Source organism: Bubalus kerabau, chromosome 5, assembly GCF_029407905.1.
Source record: "Bubalus kerabau isolate K-KA32 ecotype Philippines breed swamp buffalo chromosome 5, PCC_UOA_SB_1v2, whole genome shotgun sequence".
Taxonomy (NCBI): domain Eukaryota; kingdom Metazoa; phylum Chordata; class Mammalia; order Artiodactyla; family Bovidae; genus Bubalus; species Bubalus kerabau.
The window spans coordinates 86,768,410-86,785,761 of NC_073628.1; the positions used below are offsets into that span (position 1 = coordinate 86,768,410).

The 17,352-nt window shown below is 44.8% G+C and overlaps 1 protein-coding gene across 1 annotated transcript in view; it reads right to left on the minus strand.

Moving 5' to 3' along the window:
- Positions 1-17,097, minus strand: part of KIF26B (kinesin family member 26B) — a 510,788-nt gene extending 493,691 nt beyond the window's left edge. The window contains exons 1-2 of the mRNA XM_055582070.1: positions 16,382-17,097; positions 15,166-15,567 (exon numbers count right to left, since the gene is read on the minus strand). Of these exons, the coding sequence (XP_055438045.1) occupies positions 15,166-15,567; positions 16,382-16,444 (465 nt within the window). The 5' untranslated portion in view covers positions 16,445-17,097. The remainder of the gene's footprint in view (positions 1-15,165; positions 15,568-16,381) is intronic.
- Positions 17,098-17,352: the final 255 nt, after the last annotated feature.

Here is a 17,352-nt window from a genome sequence, read left to right on the forward strand (position 1 = left end):
GATGGAAGGGAGGTTCAAGAAGAAGACATATGTATACCTATGTCTGATTCATGTTGATGTATGGCAGAAACCAACACAATATTGTGAAGTAATTATCCTCCAATTAAAAATGAAATTTTAAAAAAGAAATTTAAAAATTATATGCAAATAAACTTAGGGAGAAAAAAGAAATAGGAAGAATCCTGTCAGTCAGTTTATTAATATGATCAGAATTCCAAAGGCATAAATATCAGCCACGGTGATGCCAACAAGTGTTTTCCTCTGAATGGGAAAAAGGGGGACACACCTTGGCTGACTGAGGGTGGGATTCCCACAGGTGTGCCAACCCATGGAACAGCTTCAGGCTCCAGATTCAGCCAGTAATCCATCTAGGACTTTGTCAAGCACATCCCTCTAGAATCTGGGGACAAAGATTAGGCTCCATGAAGTCTTGGGGCTTCCCTCCAGCTTCAGAGACTCACAGGCTTGGAAGCAGTTAGAGACCACTGATTCCACCTCCTTGGTTTACAAAAGAGGAATAAAGCACAAGCTTGCAGGGCGACTCGCCCAAGGCCACAGTGCTTATTACTGCCAGAGGCCCAACTGCACCTCAACATCTGGGACTGCAGACAGCCTCCAATGCCTACAGCCACTCACCCTTTTATTTCTGTATACTCACCCACTCTCTTGTCCTTCCTCCTTCTCCTTCTATCTAATTCCTCTCCCTTTTACCCTTCCCTCAGTTTTCATCACCACACTGCCTGGCTGGGCAGAAACAAGGGATGTTCAAGTTCACAGCCGTGGGTCCACAGGGAAGACATTCAAGGCCACCTCTTCAGCTGCTGTGCTCAGGATTGAGACATCCTTCTATGAAAAGACACACACCTGAACCAAGCAGGTGATTATTTTTCATTAAATAATGGCAGTTACTAGTCATTTGCCTGAATTTAACTACGTATTTTCTGTAGAGGCTTCCCTGGTGGCTCAGATGAAAAAGAATCTGCCTGCAATGCAGGAGACCTGGGTTCGATCCCTGGGTTGGGAAGATCTCCTGGAGAAGGAAATGGCTACCCATTCCAGTATTCTTGCCTGGAGAATTCCATGGACGGAGGAGCCTGACCGGCTACAGTCCATGGGGTCACAAAGAGTTGGACACAACTGAGCAATATATAACTCTTTGGTTAGATAGCTCAGTAGTTTTTGGTTGTTATTGTTGGTGGTGGTGGTTTCTTATCAGTTAATTAGTAAGTCTCCTCCTGTTGCATGAAACCACCAGGTAGATGGAGCAGGGAGTAGAGAAATAGTGATTACAACTTTAAAGAAAGCAACCGCTATAAATAAGATGATCCCATTTCATGGGAAAATGTAGCTGCTCGTCACCGCTAATTAAAAGATGGAATAACTTCACAGGAAAACCTCAAGCCCTATAAATTCCTATGTTATCTTCCAAGAAATCCTGAGTTAGCAACTACAAATCCCAGACAGCACTCAGATTAGATAAAGAATTATTCAACACTTACATTTTTCACCCCTGTGGTGGCAAAGTAGATTTAAACTGGTTATTCGCAATTCATGCTTTAAAAATAAAGATATTTTGTGTGTAAGAACTAGGAAAGCTTTTAAAATCATGCTGTGTGGAGAACTGAAACTTTTAACAAGAACTTTTTGCAGTCAACGACAACATTGAGCTTAAACTCCATTAAGTAGAAAAGATGTATATAAGTAGTCCTTCGTCTGTAAGTTAGTCTATAATACTTAAAATATATTTACATATAGTTTTGCTTATCAAAAGAACTTACTCTACCCCAGAGCCTTCTGAAATGTTCACCTATAGAGCAGCATAAGAATATCGATTCTCTCTACTTAAGATTTTACAACAACGCTCTCTACCCAGGGCAGCTACAGCGCTGAGAGCTGAGATTATGTGCAGGAAATACTGCTTGGCGGGGGAGGGTGTCTTTATTTCCAGACTTCTCCACAGGGTCTGGGCGGAATCCATGCGATAGGATCAGCAAAGTATAACTGCAAAGAAAACTGTCTGAGAAAGATAAAACTGGATTGGGAGGCAGATAAGCCCAAATTCCTGGTGCCGCTCAGATTTGCACATCGCATGCGCAGGCACTGGGGGACGTCTGGTCTCCCTCACTCAGCCAAGCGGAAATGCCAAGTTCGGTGTCTGCGGTGCTCCCTAGGGGGGCCTCCGAGAGGGGCAGGGCTTAAAGGGGAGGATTTCCATCTGTGACAAAGAATCTCAATCCATATTCATGGCATCTCAACTAAAAGGAGAAGCGATTTTCTTCAAACAAGCTCTGGTTCTGTGGAGACACCCTATAAATGAATAAACAAGTATGAGATGCTTGATTCACTTGCAGGTGAAGAAATACAAAGGAGATGAGCTGAATAGTTCCATCTTCTCTGACAACTGCTTTCCCATTTTGGTGTCAGGAAAAAGGAAACTGGCAAAAGGAAAAAGAAGAAGAAAGGAAGGGAAGAGAAAGAGGAAAGGAAGTAATTTTCATAAAATTCAACTTCCTGTGGAGAGTCATTGGAATAAAACAGAAAGTGACGATTGGATGTCATCTCACAATGTCACTGTCTCCTCACAACAACCCTGATGGGGCCCCAACATTGCCCTCATTGTAAAGATGAGAATAAAGAGGTTTGGAAAGGCTAAGTGACTTGCCCAAGGTCACACACTCAGTGATGCAGCCTAGTTTTGCACCCACGTTTGTTGACCCCAGCGCTTGATTTTTTTAAGGTCATAAGAGCCTCAGAAAATGCATCTCTCTTAACCTCTCGGTGTCCTCAACAACTCTGAGCTGCCTCAGACGTCCTCATCACTCCTGGATACACAATGACAATTGCCTGCCTTTCTCCAGAGTGCCAGAAACTTCTAACAAAAATCCCCAACCTCCTTCTGATTCCTGATTCAGTGGAAACCTCAGCCCTTACCTCCTCAATCTCTCTAAGGTATCTGACCTTTCATCACCCTACCTTCTGAAGCTCACCCCCTCCCTCAGCTTCCATGACACCACCTTCTCCTATTTTCTTCCCTCTTTTCTGGCCTCTCCTTGATTTGTCTCCCTGCCTCCTCAAGCTGCCTGTCCCTTCAACAGCAATGGATCCCACAACTCTATACTTCACCGTCACCATACACATCCTCCTTGAAGAGTTCACCCCATCTGTGGACTCCACCACCATCCTCACCCTGACACTTCCCAGATCCATGGCTCTAGCCCTGAATCCACTCTAGAGCCCTGCTGGACCCCACTGGAACATTCCACCTTAAGTTCTAGAGAGCCCAAACCAATCTTAGTATCCACACCCATTCTTGAAAATCAGACCTACAATAACAAAACCCACTTTGCCTGTTTTCCCCATCTCAATTAAAAGTACCACCACCCACACACTTGCCCTGCCAGAAATCTGAAAGAACTCCTCAACTCCCTCCTCTCCTCTCCTCTCCTCCCCACCCCATTTCTCAGCTGCCATTGCCATGGGTTTTCTATGGACAAGATGTCGTCTACTCTGGGTCCAGGCTTCCTCCTCATTCCCACTGCCACTACCTCAGTCAAGTGTGCGCCAGCTTTCACTCAGGCCACAGGGAGGGGCCTCTCCACTGAACTCCATGCACCGCCTTTCCAATACAGCTTCTCTCCCCCTATCAGAGCAATCTTTCTTAAATGAGTATCTGATCATTTCACTCCCTTCCTGAAAGCCCTTCAATGGCTGCCTATAGAATAACATTTAGATTCTTTGGACTGCAAGGCCTTCATCCTCTCCCTGCCACCTTCCCAGCCTGTCACTCACCCATGCATGCACTGCGCAATGTCAGAAACGCACCACTGTGATTCCCCCAGGATACTGAGCATGCCTTATGCTCACCATTCCCCTTTCCTGGAATGCCGATGCTTCACTGCAATGCTCCTACTCTGTCAAAGCCAGCTCAAGCCTCACCTCGCTGTTCACCCCCTCCAGCAGCCTCCATAGCCCGTGGTCCAGCATTTAATATGCTGCACCCTCTTTGGTTTCTTGTCTCTCTCTAATACTAGGCTGGGAGTTACTCTAGGGCAGGAATTTTTAGTCTTTTTCATATCTTGGTTATAAGGTGGCATAGTACTGTAGCTGGTACATGAGTGGGAATCAAAAGTGCTTATGGAATATGAATATGACAGGAAAAAACATAAATAAAATATTAGCAAACTGAACCCAGCAGCATATTCAAAAAATATGTTGTGACCAAGTGGAATTTATTATGAGAATGCAAGGATGGTTCATTGTCAGGAAAGCAATGATAATATTTCACAATATTAATAGATCTAGGGAGAAAAATCATATGATCATCTACATAGATACTGAAGAGACATCTGACAAAATATAACACCTATTTCTGACTAAAAATACTAAATAAAATAGGAACTGATGGATACTTCCTTAACTGTTAAAAATATATATATAGACCTCAGTCCAAAGGTCAACATCTTACTTAGTGGAAAAAGCTATACATATGCCCACCATACATTACCATTTAACATTGTGTTGGAAGCATAAATCAATATAACAAACAAGAGAGAACTGCTAGAATCAATAAAAATAGCAAAGGAGAAGAGTTATGATATCTCTATTCATGAAAGAAAATCCAAAAATACTAATTTAAAAACTAATGAACACAGTAATAGAATCTAACAACAGGATATACAATTAATATACTGTCCTTCTTATATATCAACATCAATTAGAAGAGATAATGGAAGTGAAAAGCTCATTTATAAAAGCAACAAAAGGAATACCTAAAAATAAATTTAACAAGAAACGGGCAAAGCCTCTATGAGAAAAACCTTTACAATTACTAAAAAGTAGATGTGTTCAAACTGAAAGACATTCCATGTTCTCAGGAAGGAGTCAACATCAAAAAGATGCCAAAAATCCCCCAGGGTTAATATATAAACTTAACATGGTCCTGATTTTTAAAAACTTTATGGAGTTAGGAAAGTTGATTCTAAAGTTCATATGGGAAAATAGTCAGGAAGAATAAACAGAAAGCTACTAGGAAGGAAAGGCATTATTTGGGAGAGAGAGAAAGCCAGTGTTGCCAAATACTAAAACATGGTACAAAGCTTCTATAATTAAAATAGTGTGGAATTCGTACATGAGAAGACAGATAAATGGGACATAACAGAAGGCGCAGAAGTAGACCCAACTACTGAAAATCTGGTTTATGAACACAGATATTTCAAATAAAATGAGGGAAAGACATATATTTTATTATTATCATTATTTTTAATAAGGAGTTTGGAGACAACTGGATAGACAATTAGAAAAGGGCAAAATTGATCTACACCTCTCAATATACACCACAATAATCTCTCAATGGATCAGAGATATAACTATTAAAAAGGAAACCTTACAAATATTCAAAGAAAATATAGGTGAATTCCTTTATAACCTGGAAAAGGCAGACAGACAACCTTTCTAACCATTATTCAAAATCCAATTTTCTTAGATGGGTCCTGGAACATCCCAAAGGCAATGGTAAGCAGGAGGATGATTTACTATTTTGATAAATATTTCAAAAGCAATTTAGGTATAGAGATGTATTCTCTGTCCTTCTGTCCCTACACAAATACAGTATTATTTCTGATTGGTACATGTGGCCTGAAAGATCAATGGGAGCCCATTCTAAACAGTGCTTCTTTGCCACAATAAGACCACACAGAAAATATTTTTTAATAAAGCAAAGATTCTTATGATTAGCCTGTGACTCAAAACAGTGATAAAAAGGAAATTAGCTTTGTATTCCTGAAAACAGACTAGGAACCCTCACAGACAGCCCAGTGCAGTCGCTACTGGGACAAAACAGAGTCGAGTCTGGCAATCCTGCTGTCTCAGCATTGACGGTCCAGCTGAAGAATTCGAGCTCTCCGGTGGTCCCCAAGGGCCCTCAGGCAGGGCTTTTGAGAAGGGCTGGCAAGAAGCTCAGCCACGTGAATGTAAGTATAAGGAAGTTCCTTTGACCCCCTCCAAAACATTCAAGAAAATTACTCAGCCAAGGATCCTGACAACCTCACATATTTTCCCCCACCCTGAAAGTGACGTCACCAGGAAAAATAATCCCAACCTTCTCCCTCAAGCAAGGGTCTCCCACTCAGGCAGTTGTATCAACAGTGTATTAATATCAATGAACTGTTTAGTAATATTAATATCCCCTCAATGGCTTTGGAGGGGAAACATCCTTGGATTTCACTGGTCCCTGTATCTTCACTCATGCTTCCTTTTGTGACCTAGATCACATCAATCACCTGGAATTCCAGGGTAAAGAAAAGAAATCAGATTCATCTTCATTTTGCTATGAGACTTTATGTATGTATATGTTTATGTATCTTAGTAGAGTGCCTAGCATATACTAGATGATAATTGCCAGCCATTTTTAGTCATCATTATTACTAAATGATAATATTAGTCATCATTATTACCATCACCATTATTATCAGCTGATGAATGGTTCAGTTTGATCTGTGATATAATGCCAAAGAGCAACTAATGTTGCCTATTTTATTGACTTAATCCTGCCAAATGCTGACAAATTACCAGCCTCAGCCATTTAAAAAATCACATTTCTAATGCAATAACCCTATCTGCAATGAGTGTGGAAGAAAATTACTACAGGCCAGGGATTTTTACAAAGTGAATTAAATCACTATAAAAACTGACCATGCTGGTACTAATAAGCCTTAAAGAAGATATTACTGCTCACACGTCTCTACTGGGAATGTTTTTATAATCCCTAAAATGTTTCAGAAAGGCTTTAATGACAAATGCTACAGGACTTTTTCACTATTCATATTATCTATTAGCATATCCCTTATCTAAAATATTTCCAAAATGGAAGTTTCAAATGAAGCATAACCATGTGTTCTTAGAAGATTTCAGATAGAATTTTCTCATAACTAGTAAGTATTTAAAATTCAACATCTATTTATAAACAGTCTTACATTGGCTTCTAGAGGATATTTTAAATGGAGTTATTTTTTCGTACCCCTGTTTTGGAACTGAAAAACTACAGAAAAAAATATATGTTATGTGTGTATATACATATATATATATATATATATTCCCAAGTCTAGACTTACTTTCGGCCTCGCTATTTAGAGCCTTGTTTGGTGTTCTTAAAACTGCTGATACATTCCTTTCTTTAATCTCTGTGATTCCTGGCCACTCTTCTCAGTATGTCTGGTTAATCCTCCTGTTATTTCTGCGACATAAATGAACCCAGAATATATGACCAGGGAAAATTCAGCTAGGAATGTAGTTCTGCACTGTTTTTTACATAAAAGATTTTCTTGTATTGATATGGAAATGAGCAGATGTCTGATAACCTTCTGCCAACCTGGAATTTTTTTGCTTACTCCAGGGAGTTCTTAGGGACTGATGTTTCATAGGGTTTACACTGTCCATTCAAAAATTCTGTCACAGACCTCAAAAGGATCTAGGATAGTCCCCAACTGGGAGATTTGTTCTTTGGTACCTATTTCTGGCTTGGTACCTCAACTGTGAATAAAACAGAAAAGATGCTCTTGTCAATGGATATGAAATGGTTTTACATTTATACATGGGGATGCTACAATGGGTAAAAGGACTGATTTCACTTAAAATCCCAAGACTTTAAAAAACCAAATTTTATCTGACCATTTTCATTTACTAGCCCTAGAAAAGAAACAAAATAAACTCAGTAAGTTACTCCTTTTTTTTTTTTTTTACTGACTGAAGTGATACTGCTGCTGCTGCTAAGACGCTTCAGTCGTGTCCGACTCTGTGCAACCCCATAGATGGCAGCCCACCAGGCTCCCCCATCCCTGGGATTCTCTAGGCAAGAACACTGGAGTGGGTTGCCATTTCCTTCTCCAATGCCTGAAAGTAAAAAGTGAAAGTGAAGTCGCTCAGTCGTGTCCGACCCTTAGCGACCCCATGGACTGCAGCCTACCAGGCTCCTCCGTCCATGGGATTTTCCAGGCAAGACTACTGGAGTGGGTTGCCATTGCGTTCTCCATGAAGTGATACAAGTCAATCCAAATGATTTACAGTCTGTACCAGGCAAAAAACAACTCACTCAGGTGTTGCTATTTGAAAGGCTGATGCAATGCATCGAGGAAGGCTTGGTAACCCACTCCAGTATTCTTGCCTGGAGAATCCCATGGACTGTAGCTCTTCTGTCCATGGGGCTGCAAAGAGTTGGACACGGCTGAGTGACTAAGCACAGCACCCGCAGAGCATCATTAAGAGATGTCCTTTTCATTATAGGAGCCTGGAATGCAAAAGTAGGAAGTCAAGAAACACCTGGAGTGACAGGCAAATTTGGCCTTGGAATACGGAATGAAGCAGGGCAAAGGCTACTAATAGAGTTTTGCCAAGAGAACACACTGGTCATAGCAAACACCCTCTTGCAACAACACAAGAGAAGACTCTATACATGGATATCACCAGATGGTCAACACCAAAAACAGATTGATTATATTCTTTGTAGCCAAAGATGGAGAAGCTCTATACAGTCAGCAAAAACAAGACCAGGAGCTGACTGTGGCTCAGATCATGAACTTCTTATTGCCAAATTCAGACTTAGATTGAAGAAAGTAGGGAAAACCACTAGACCATTCAGGTATGACCTAAATCAAATCCCTTATGATTATAAGTGGGAGTGAGAAATAGATTTAAGGGACTACATCTGATAGATAGAGTCTCTGATGAACTATGGATGGAGGTACGTGACATTGTACAGGAGACAGGGATCAAGAATCAAGACCATCCCCATGGAAAAGAAATGCAAAAAAGCAAAATGGCTGTCTGAGGAGGCCTTAAAAATAGCTGTGAAAAGAAGGGAAGCGAAAAGCAAAGGAGAAAAGGAAAGATATAAGCATCTGAATGCAGAGTTCCAAAGAAGAGCAAGGAGAGATAAGAAAGCCTTCCTCAGCGATCAATGAAAAGAAATAGAGGAAAACAATAGAATGGGAAAGACTAGGGATCTCTTCAAGAAAATTAGAGATACCAAGGGAACATTTCATGCAAAGATGGGCTCGATAAAGGACAGAAATGGTATGGACCTAACTGAAGCAGAAGATATTAAGAAGAGGTGGCAAAAATACACAGAAGAACTGTACAAAAAAGATCTTCAGGACCCAGATAATCACAATGATGTGATCACTCACCTAGAGCCAGACATCCTGGAATGTGAAGTCAAGTGGGCCTTAGAAAGCATCACTACGAACAAAGCTAGCAGAGATAATGGAATTCCAGTAGAGCTATTTCAAATCCTGGAAGATGATGCTGTGAAACTGCTGCAGTCAATATGCCAGCACATTTGGAAAACTCAGCAGTGGCCACAGGACTGGAAAAGGTCAGTTTTCATTCCAATCCCAAAGAAAGGCAATGCCAAAGAATGCTCAACTACCGCACAATTGCACTCATCTCACACGCTAGTAAAGTAATGCTCAAAATTCTCCAAGCCAGGCTTCAGCAATACATGAACTTGCAGATGTTCAAGCTGGTTTTAGAAAAGGCAGAGGAACCAGAGATCAAATTGCCAACATCTGCTGGATCATCAAAAAAGCAAGAGAGTTCCAGAAAAACATCTATTTCTGCTTTATTGACTATGCCAAAGCCTTTGACTGTGTGGATCACAATAAACTGTGGAAAATTCTGAAAGAGATGGGAATACCAGACCACCTGACCTGCCTCTTGAGAAACCTGTATTCAGGTCAGGAAGCAACAGTTAGAACTGGACATGGAACAACAGACTGGTTCCAAATAGGAAAAGGAGTACATCAAGACTGTATATTGTCACCCTGCTTATTTTACTTATATGCAGAGTACATCATGAGAAATGCTGGGCTGGAAGAAACACAAGCTGGAATCAAGATAGCTGGGAGAAGTATCAATAACCTCAGATATGCAGATGACACCACCCTTATGGCAGAAAGTGAAGAAGAACTCAAAAGCCTCTTGATGAAAGTGAAAGTGGAGAGTGAAAAAGTTGGCTTAAAGCTCAACATTCAGAAAACGAAGATCATGGCATCTGGTCCCATCATTTCATGGCAAATAAATGGGGAAACAGTGGAAACAGTGTCAGACTTTCTTTTTCTGGGCTCCAAAATCACTGCAGATGGTGATTGCAGCCATGAAATTAAAAGACGCTTACTCCTTGGGGGAAAAGTTATGACCAACCTAGATAGCATAGTCAAAAGCAGAGATATTACTTTGCCAACAAAGGTCCATCTAGTCAAGGCTCTGGTTTTTCCAGTGGTCATGTATGGATGTGAGAGTTGGACTGTGAAGAAAGCTGAGTGCCAAAGAATTGATGCTTTTGAACTGTGGTGTTGGAGAAGACTCTTGAGAGTCCCTTGGACTGCAAGGAGATCCAACCAGTCCATTCTAAAGGAGATCAGCCCTGGGTGTTCTTTGGAAGGAATGATGCTAAAGCTGAAACTCCAGTACTTTGGCCACCTCATGCGAAGAGTTGACTCATTGGAAAAGACTCTTATGCTGGGAGGGATTGGGGGCAGGAGGAGAAGGGAATGACAGAGGATGAGATGGCTGGATGGCATCACCGACTTGATAGACATGAGTCTGAGTGAACTCCAGGAGTTGGTGATGGACAGGGAGGCCTGGCATGCTGCAATTCATGGGGTAGCAAAGAGTCGGACATGACTGAGCAACTGAACTGAATTGAAGCTCACAGGTGCCCCTTCTACATTCCCAGGTCTGTTTCATTCCTAAATCTCCCTATACTCTTTTCTCTCTTCGCAGAAACCACAAGCTCAGTGCATGGAAAACCAAATCCACTAGAGTCTTTCTTCTGAAAAGAAGAAAATGTCAAGAGTTTATTGAGGGAGGACCCTTTCATAACTGCTTTCAGGGTACACTGCTTGATTGTTTGTGTTTTGTATTCTAATTTGTATCGCAAGCCCTTGAGGTCATGAATTTGATTTCCAGCTTCTTCAATGCCCTCCAAATCCAGGATATACTCTTAGGTCCTTCTTGTTAATATTTTAATACTGTTTAGAGCACCCCACTCCAGTACTCTTGCCTGGAAAATCCCATGGACAGAGGAGCCTGGTAGGCTGCAGTCCATGGGGTCGCTAAGAGTCGGACACAACTGAGCGACTTCACTTTCACTTTTCACTTTCATGCATTGGAGAAGGAAATGGCAACCCACTCCAGTGTTCTTGCCTGGAGAATCCCTGGGACGGGGGTGACTGGTGGGCTGTCATCTATGGGGCCGCACAGAGTCGGACACGACTGAAGCGACTTAGCAGCAGCAGCAGCAGAGCTTCTAAAGAAAGAAGGAAGTTCTAATGCTGCTTCCAGACTTCCTGCTACTCTGTAAAGGCAAGACTCAGTGGCATACAAAAAAGACCACAGGCTTCATATTTCATCAAATCTCAGTGCAGCAATGACTAAGCTGAGAAAGGTTGGGAAAATTACTCAACTTCTTTGGAAATCAATTGGCTCATTTACAGCATCCAGATGATAATACTTGATGCCTACAGTTATTCCAGTGAGACACTGTTAGTAAAGAGTATGTCACACAGCAGGTGCTCAATGAATTGTATTGTATTGCATGCATGCTCAGTCTTTTGTGGACTCTTTGCGGACTCTTTGGGCTTTAACCTGCCAGGCTCCTCTATCTGTAGGATTTTTCTTCTGCGTTCCTTTCAAATCTGTCTCTCCTCCCATTTCCTGCCTCAGTTAACACTACCTACCCCACCCCCAGTTACCTAAGCTAGAAACTTCCAAGTCCTATTGTCTTCTGCCAAGAAGCCTCATTCTCCAGTGGTAACATGTCCAGTACTGAGTGTGCTCAGAACAGGGTGTCCACACTTCAGGCCACCAGAGCCAGTATCTAACTCCTGGGACCAGCCTGACACCCCTGCATGAGCTCACCAGCACTTCACCTCCCCTTCTTAACCAACTGTTTCAGAGACAAAACTGGAGGACTTCAACAGCGCTTGCTCTCTACCAATAGGCACAGTGTGACAATTTAGATGGCAGTATGATATTTGGGAAATGTATTGATGGAGGCAGATACTGAAAGTGGATATTTTGTAAGAAGAGCCCTAAATTCGGCAAAACATAAATCCCACAGAATCTTGTCTAATTGATAATCATAAACCTTCCTGTCTTTTTCTGAAGAATGTAAACACTTTTCAAACCTTATCGAAAATCATTTTTTGACATTCTAATCATTTGAAAGGTCACCTAGAGTCTGAATCATTTTTTTCCTTTACACTAAGGAAAAAACAGTAAAGTTAAAAATACAGAGGAAAACCGATTTACTCAGTGTCACAAAATAAATCAGTGGTAGAGAAAGAACCAAAGCCAACTCTAAAATAATAAGGTTCCTGGATGTGCTATTCTGCCTTTACCTTTAAAACGCTTACCTAGGAGACTTTTCATACCCCCTCATAGAATGTAGTACTCTATGTAAGAAAAGAGTCCCCATGTACAGCTAAAAATCTTAAGTGAATTACATGATGTTTGCTAATTACCCCTCAAAAACATGCCTTTATCTTTCAGACCCTTACTCTTCAGGGCAAACTACATGTTGGAGTCACAATGACATCTCTTGTTCTTATGAAAATTAACTCCTTCTGTGCTGGAGGGCGATGGAGGTCCACAGTTAGCTCATAAATCTGGCTCTGGGAAGAAGAAAGGTCCTGTGTCAGAGTTACTTGGGCCTCCATCCATGGTGCTTGAGAGAACACAATATTTGTTTGGTTAAAATACTGCAAATTTCAAAGGTGTAATGGAAATATTACCTAGTCTGAGGGTACCAATATTTTAAAAAGGAAAAAAAAAAAAAACCTAAAATGACTATTCCCAGAGACAGCCAGAGGATTTGTATTTAAAATCCTGGCCCCGTACCTCTTTACTAACAGTGAGGTCATCTGAGTAACACTTGCTTCTGGCGGAGTCGTGTGCTCTCCTTTGCACTAAATGTCATATTTCACTGTGCCATATCACATCTAAAACTCCAGGCAAATTCATGTGTGCCCTTAAAGTGACCCCATGTGACTGTCCCCAAGACTGAGAGTGCTCTTCTTGATGCACCTGGATCAAGAAGTAAGTTGGTGTAGAGCACTGAGGTTCCCAGACCCAACATTTCTTCTGTAGCCCTCACTGACAATGTCATCAGTTTCCCAGCATCAGTTTTATTTCATCATGTAAATAAAACCGGCACAAATATCAAGCTGCCTCTTACTGCACTGAGAATGATTTTTCCAGGCTGCTTTAACAAAACCAAAAATCTCTTTGTCACATGACTCCACAAAACTTGACGGATGCATTTAAGTTTCAACATTTGTTTTTTCTTCCTATAGAATTCCTTTCCTCCCACCACTTTTATGAAAAGAGTATATTGTAATTTACCTTTGCACACAAGGAGCATGCAACAACACAAGCTACTCTAAGAACAGGTCTGCAAGAATATTCTAGAATAAACTGGTAGACTGCAACTTACTAGGACTGCCAAAAATCAGATACTATATATCTTTAAGAACCAAAGTTCTTAATAATTTACCAGCTGGTCTAGTCTGGTTATACAATCTTATAGCACCCCACACTCGTCCTCTGTTGTACTCACCACAAATGGAAATAAATTATGAGTTGTGCATTTTGTGGTCAATATCTCTATCCTCTGTTAGAATACAAGCTCCATGTGGACAAGGACTGCAGGTACCTGTTATTTTATTGCTGTGCCTAACAGAGTTCCTTGAATGCAGTAAAAAAAATCAAAGAATACTGATAAACGATCACAAGAGTAAATAAATCTGTTAGTGAAGAGCTGGTGTTAAATCAGAGGATAGGGCTTACAAGAGTGAAATAAGCTTTTAGAGTCCCTGAGATTTATTCCTGGGGGTGTCCTGACAGATTTATTATCAAACTACAAAAATGGCATACTGACAACAATCTACAAGTTAATTATTCTAGAGATAAATTCGGGATTCATAAAACCAATTCTCTTGGTGGAAATTTTCCACGTTTAAAATTTTACAACTTCTGTGGGTATTTGTTTAATTTAACCCTTGCGTATGAAAACATCAATGTGTGTGTTTGGATAAAGCAGAAATGGCCAGCAGATGCATTTATTCCTAAACTCCACGACTCAGAATCACAACACTTGACTTCAAAAGTCACAGAACTATAAATCAGAAAATACCACTGAACAGTGTCAGAATTCTCTACAGCAATTCACGCTGTTTTCTTGATATTTCTCTCTAACGGCTGATAAAAACTCTTTGAAGTGAAAGAGTAAATATTTTCATTTGATAGTACTTAGGCCCAACAGTGCAAATACAATTGCATTGTGTTACACTCTGGGGGCTCTGGACACACACAACACTGGCAAGGTTGCCATGGAGGAGCCAATGTGCTCAGTGCTCGAGCAGACAGGGGTGAGCCGCGCTCAGAGAAGCTCCTCACCCCTTAGTCTTCCTCTGACAGACACACAGAGGTTTGGGGGAATGCTGGCTTTCCTGTAACCCTGGAAAGGAAGGACCACAAATAGGCAATGGGAAATGCCAATTCCTAAATATCAGCCTGCTTTTACCGCTCCCACCGACACTTTTGTAAAGGAGCACGGATGGGAGTGGGGAGAAAAATCTAATGAGTGCCCCTGCGGAGGGCTGGGGAGCAGGGGGAAGGAGGGTATTGGGGGAGGAGGGGTGGTAAGGAGGCAGGCGGTTGGGGGCCGAATCCCCGCAGCTGGTGTCAGCACGTCCCCAGCCTAACACGCGGCTAAGGTCTGTGGACCGCGGGGGACGAGCGTCTCGGGGAAAGGTAGCACTGCGCGGGTCCATCCGGATAGCTGGGCAGGTGCAGGGGGCACAGAAAGGGCACTCTGGGAAGTGGAGGGAGGTAGGAAGGATAACCTGGGCAACCCAGGTGGACAGCGAAGCCTGGAACTGCACACGCACCATCCAAGCAATGCACCGGAGGAAGGTCTGGCGGCGGAGACGCGCGGGATCTCCCCCCCCCCCCCCCCCCCGAGGCCCAGAGCTGCCCGGGCGGAGCCAACGACCCGTCTGCAACTGAGCATCGCGTGGCGCTGCAGGTCCCCCCACCCCCAACCCCGTCCGCGGCGAGGCGCGCGCAGCTGTGGCCCGCCAGCCCCGTCCCGTCCCCGGCGGCGCTCACCTTGCCCGGGAAGGGCCCCGGGAGGAGCAGCTTCAGAGCCTGCCTCTTCAGCTCCACCAGGCGGGCGTTGCAATTCTCGCACCAGACGCCGCGGTCTGATCCGGGGGAGGAGCCGCCGCCGCTGCCCGAGCCCGGGGAGCCCGTGCCGAAGCCTGGCGAGCCGCCAAGGGAGCCCGGCGAGCTGGTGCCAATGCCTGGGGAGGCGGGGCCCGGGGAGCCCGTGAAGGAGCTCGGGGACGAAGTACCTGAGCCCGGGGACGGGGTCCCAGACGAGCCGAGCGCCGAGCCCGCGCCCTCGGGGGTGGGCCGGCTCCCGGCGCGGGACTCTTCGTATGCTTTCCGGTACCAGCTCTCAGGCGAGAAGGGCGCCGCGGGCTTGGTGGGCGAGCAGACTTCATTCACCTGCAGGGGAGACACGCGGGTGTCAGGGGCCGCCGGGCTCCCGCGCCCCGGCCCAGGGCCACCCTCCCGCCTGCCCGGGGATCTGCGTGCCACCAAAGGCCCCGGCCCAGCGCCAACAGGGACGCGATCGGGACCGCTCCGGGCCCTGCGGCCAAATCTGCCTCCATCTGTCTGGTTAATTGTCTTTAAGTGAATTCTTGTCGCCCAGGTGTCCCTGCGCCGGTTCCCGGGCGCCGGCGGACTCCTCCGATCTGGAGGATAGGGACTCGCTCGCTCAGGGAATTTCAATGGTTTCTGCAGAGGAACACACCGATTCAGCTCCCCGCGCTGTTGGACCCGGCACCCATCCCAGAAGGAGCCCACGTTTAAGATTCTGGAAGACTGGGGGGGGGGGGGGACTGTGATTTTTGGATTTGTATTAATTCGGGGTACAACCCTGTGGATACTGAAGGTAAATAAAAGGTTTTCCTTTTTCCAGGGAAACGATCCCTAAGAGCTGCGGAGATTTCGTGGGAAACCCTCCCATTCGACTTAACTCTGCTTGGAAGTCAGGAATACTGCAAAAGTTAGGGATGCGGGGAAGAGGAGGGACGAGAGGGCCGCAAAAATTCCTAGGGCAAGGCGAGTGTGCGGGCGTCCTCACGGGCAGACCCGCCTCCGCGCGCGCACGCCTGGCTGGCCTGGCCGAGGCGCCTCTGCAGCCGGAGGAGAGCTCGGAGCCGCCCTGCCCTGGCCGCACGTTACCCAGAAAGGGAGACCCCGGTCGGGAAAGAGTCTGGTAACACATCACCGCATTAGACCCGTCACAACTTACCCCGTATTTCTTGCCCCTGGTGGAGACTGCAAGCCTCTCTTTATTCCCAGCTATCGAATTCATGGTGGCTTTTCCAGAGGATAGTGTCTAAATGTTCCACCAACGCTACATCCAAAAGGTCTTCCAACCCAGAAGGATGCCCAGTGGTAGGGGGCTCTCTCTTGGCCCTCAAGTCAAGGTTTTTTAATGGAGGGGTTGGGGGGATAAAAGCAGATGGACCCCAGAAGTAACAGCACTAATTTGCAGAAGGGTTGGAGTGCTTGGTTTATTCTTCTCTTCAAATAAGGCTTTTCCTCCTCTTCTGCCTCCTCCAGTCACACGTTCTCTTTTCACGGTCACATCCAGATAATTGGCATTTTCCTTAGTCTAGTAAGTCCGTTTTCCTCCACGAGGGAAAAGACGAGTACAATCGGGAGACACGGCAGCTGCCGAGGAGGTGGGCGAGACCCCCGCCTCGCCTACCGCCAGCGAACCGGCTGTGGGAACTTGTCTCCTTTCGCGGAGCTTGGTAACTGAGTTCAAAGAAATTCTCCCAAAATATAAAGATCCAGATCGGGGAGGAGCCTCTGCGTGTGGGGGAGCCAATATCCGCCGTCCCGCTTTGCCTGACAGTTGCGCGAGGGCAGAGAGGGGCGGCGGTGTGGCCCGGCCGGCGTCCGCGGTCAGGGCGCGCGTGTGCGCCCAGGCGCAGCGCGGATCCTTGCGAACCGCGGCCCCGCCAGGGAGCCCGCCGCCTGGCTGCCGCCGCCGCCGCCGCGCCTGCCGGGATCCATTTTATGTTGCGGCTCTCCTGCCTGACATTCCGAGGCCGAGAGCCGGGGGATGGGGTCGTAAATCTCGCGCGGTGCGGGGAAGTTGCTGGTGAGTGGCCCGGGTCCAGGGCTCTAATGAAACAGCACTGCGCGAGACTGGAGCTGGGGGCAGAGCCGAGCGAGCGCAGCCGGACAGAAATGCGCCCGAGCTTCCCCGCC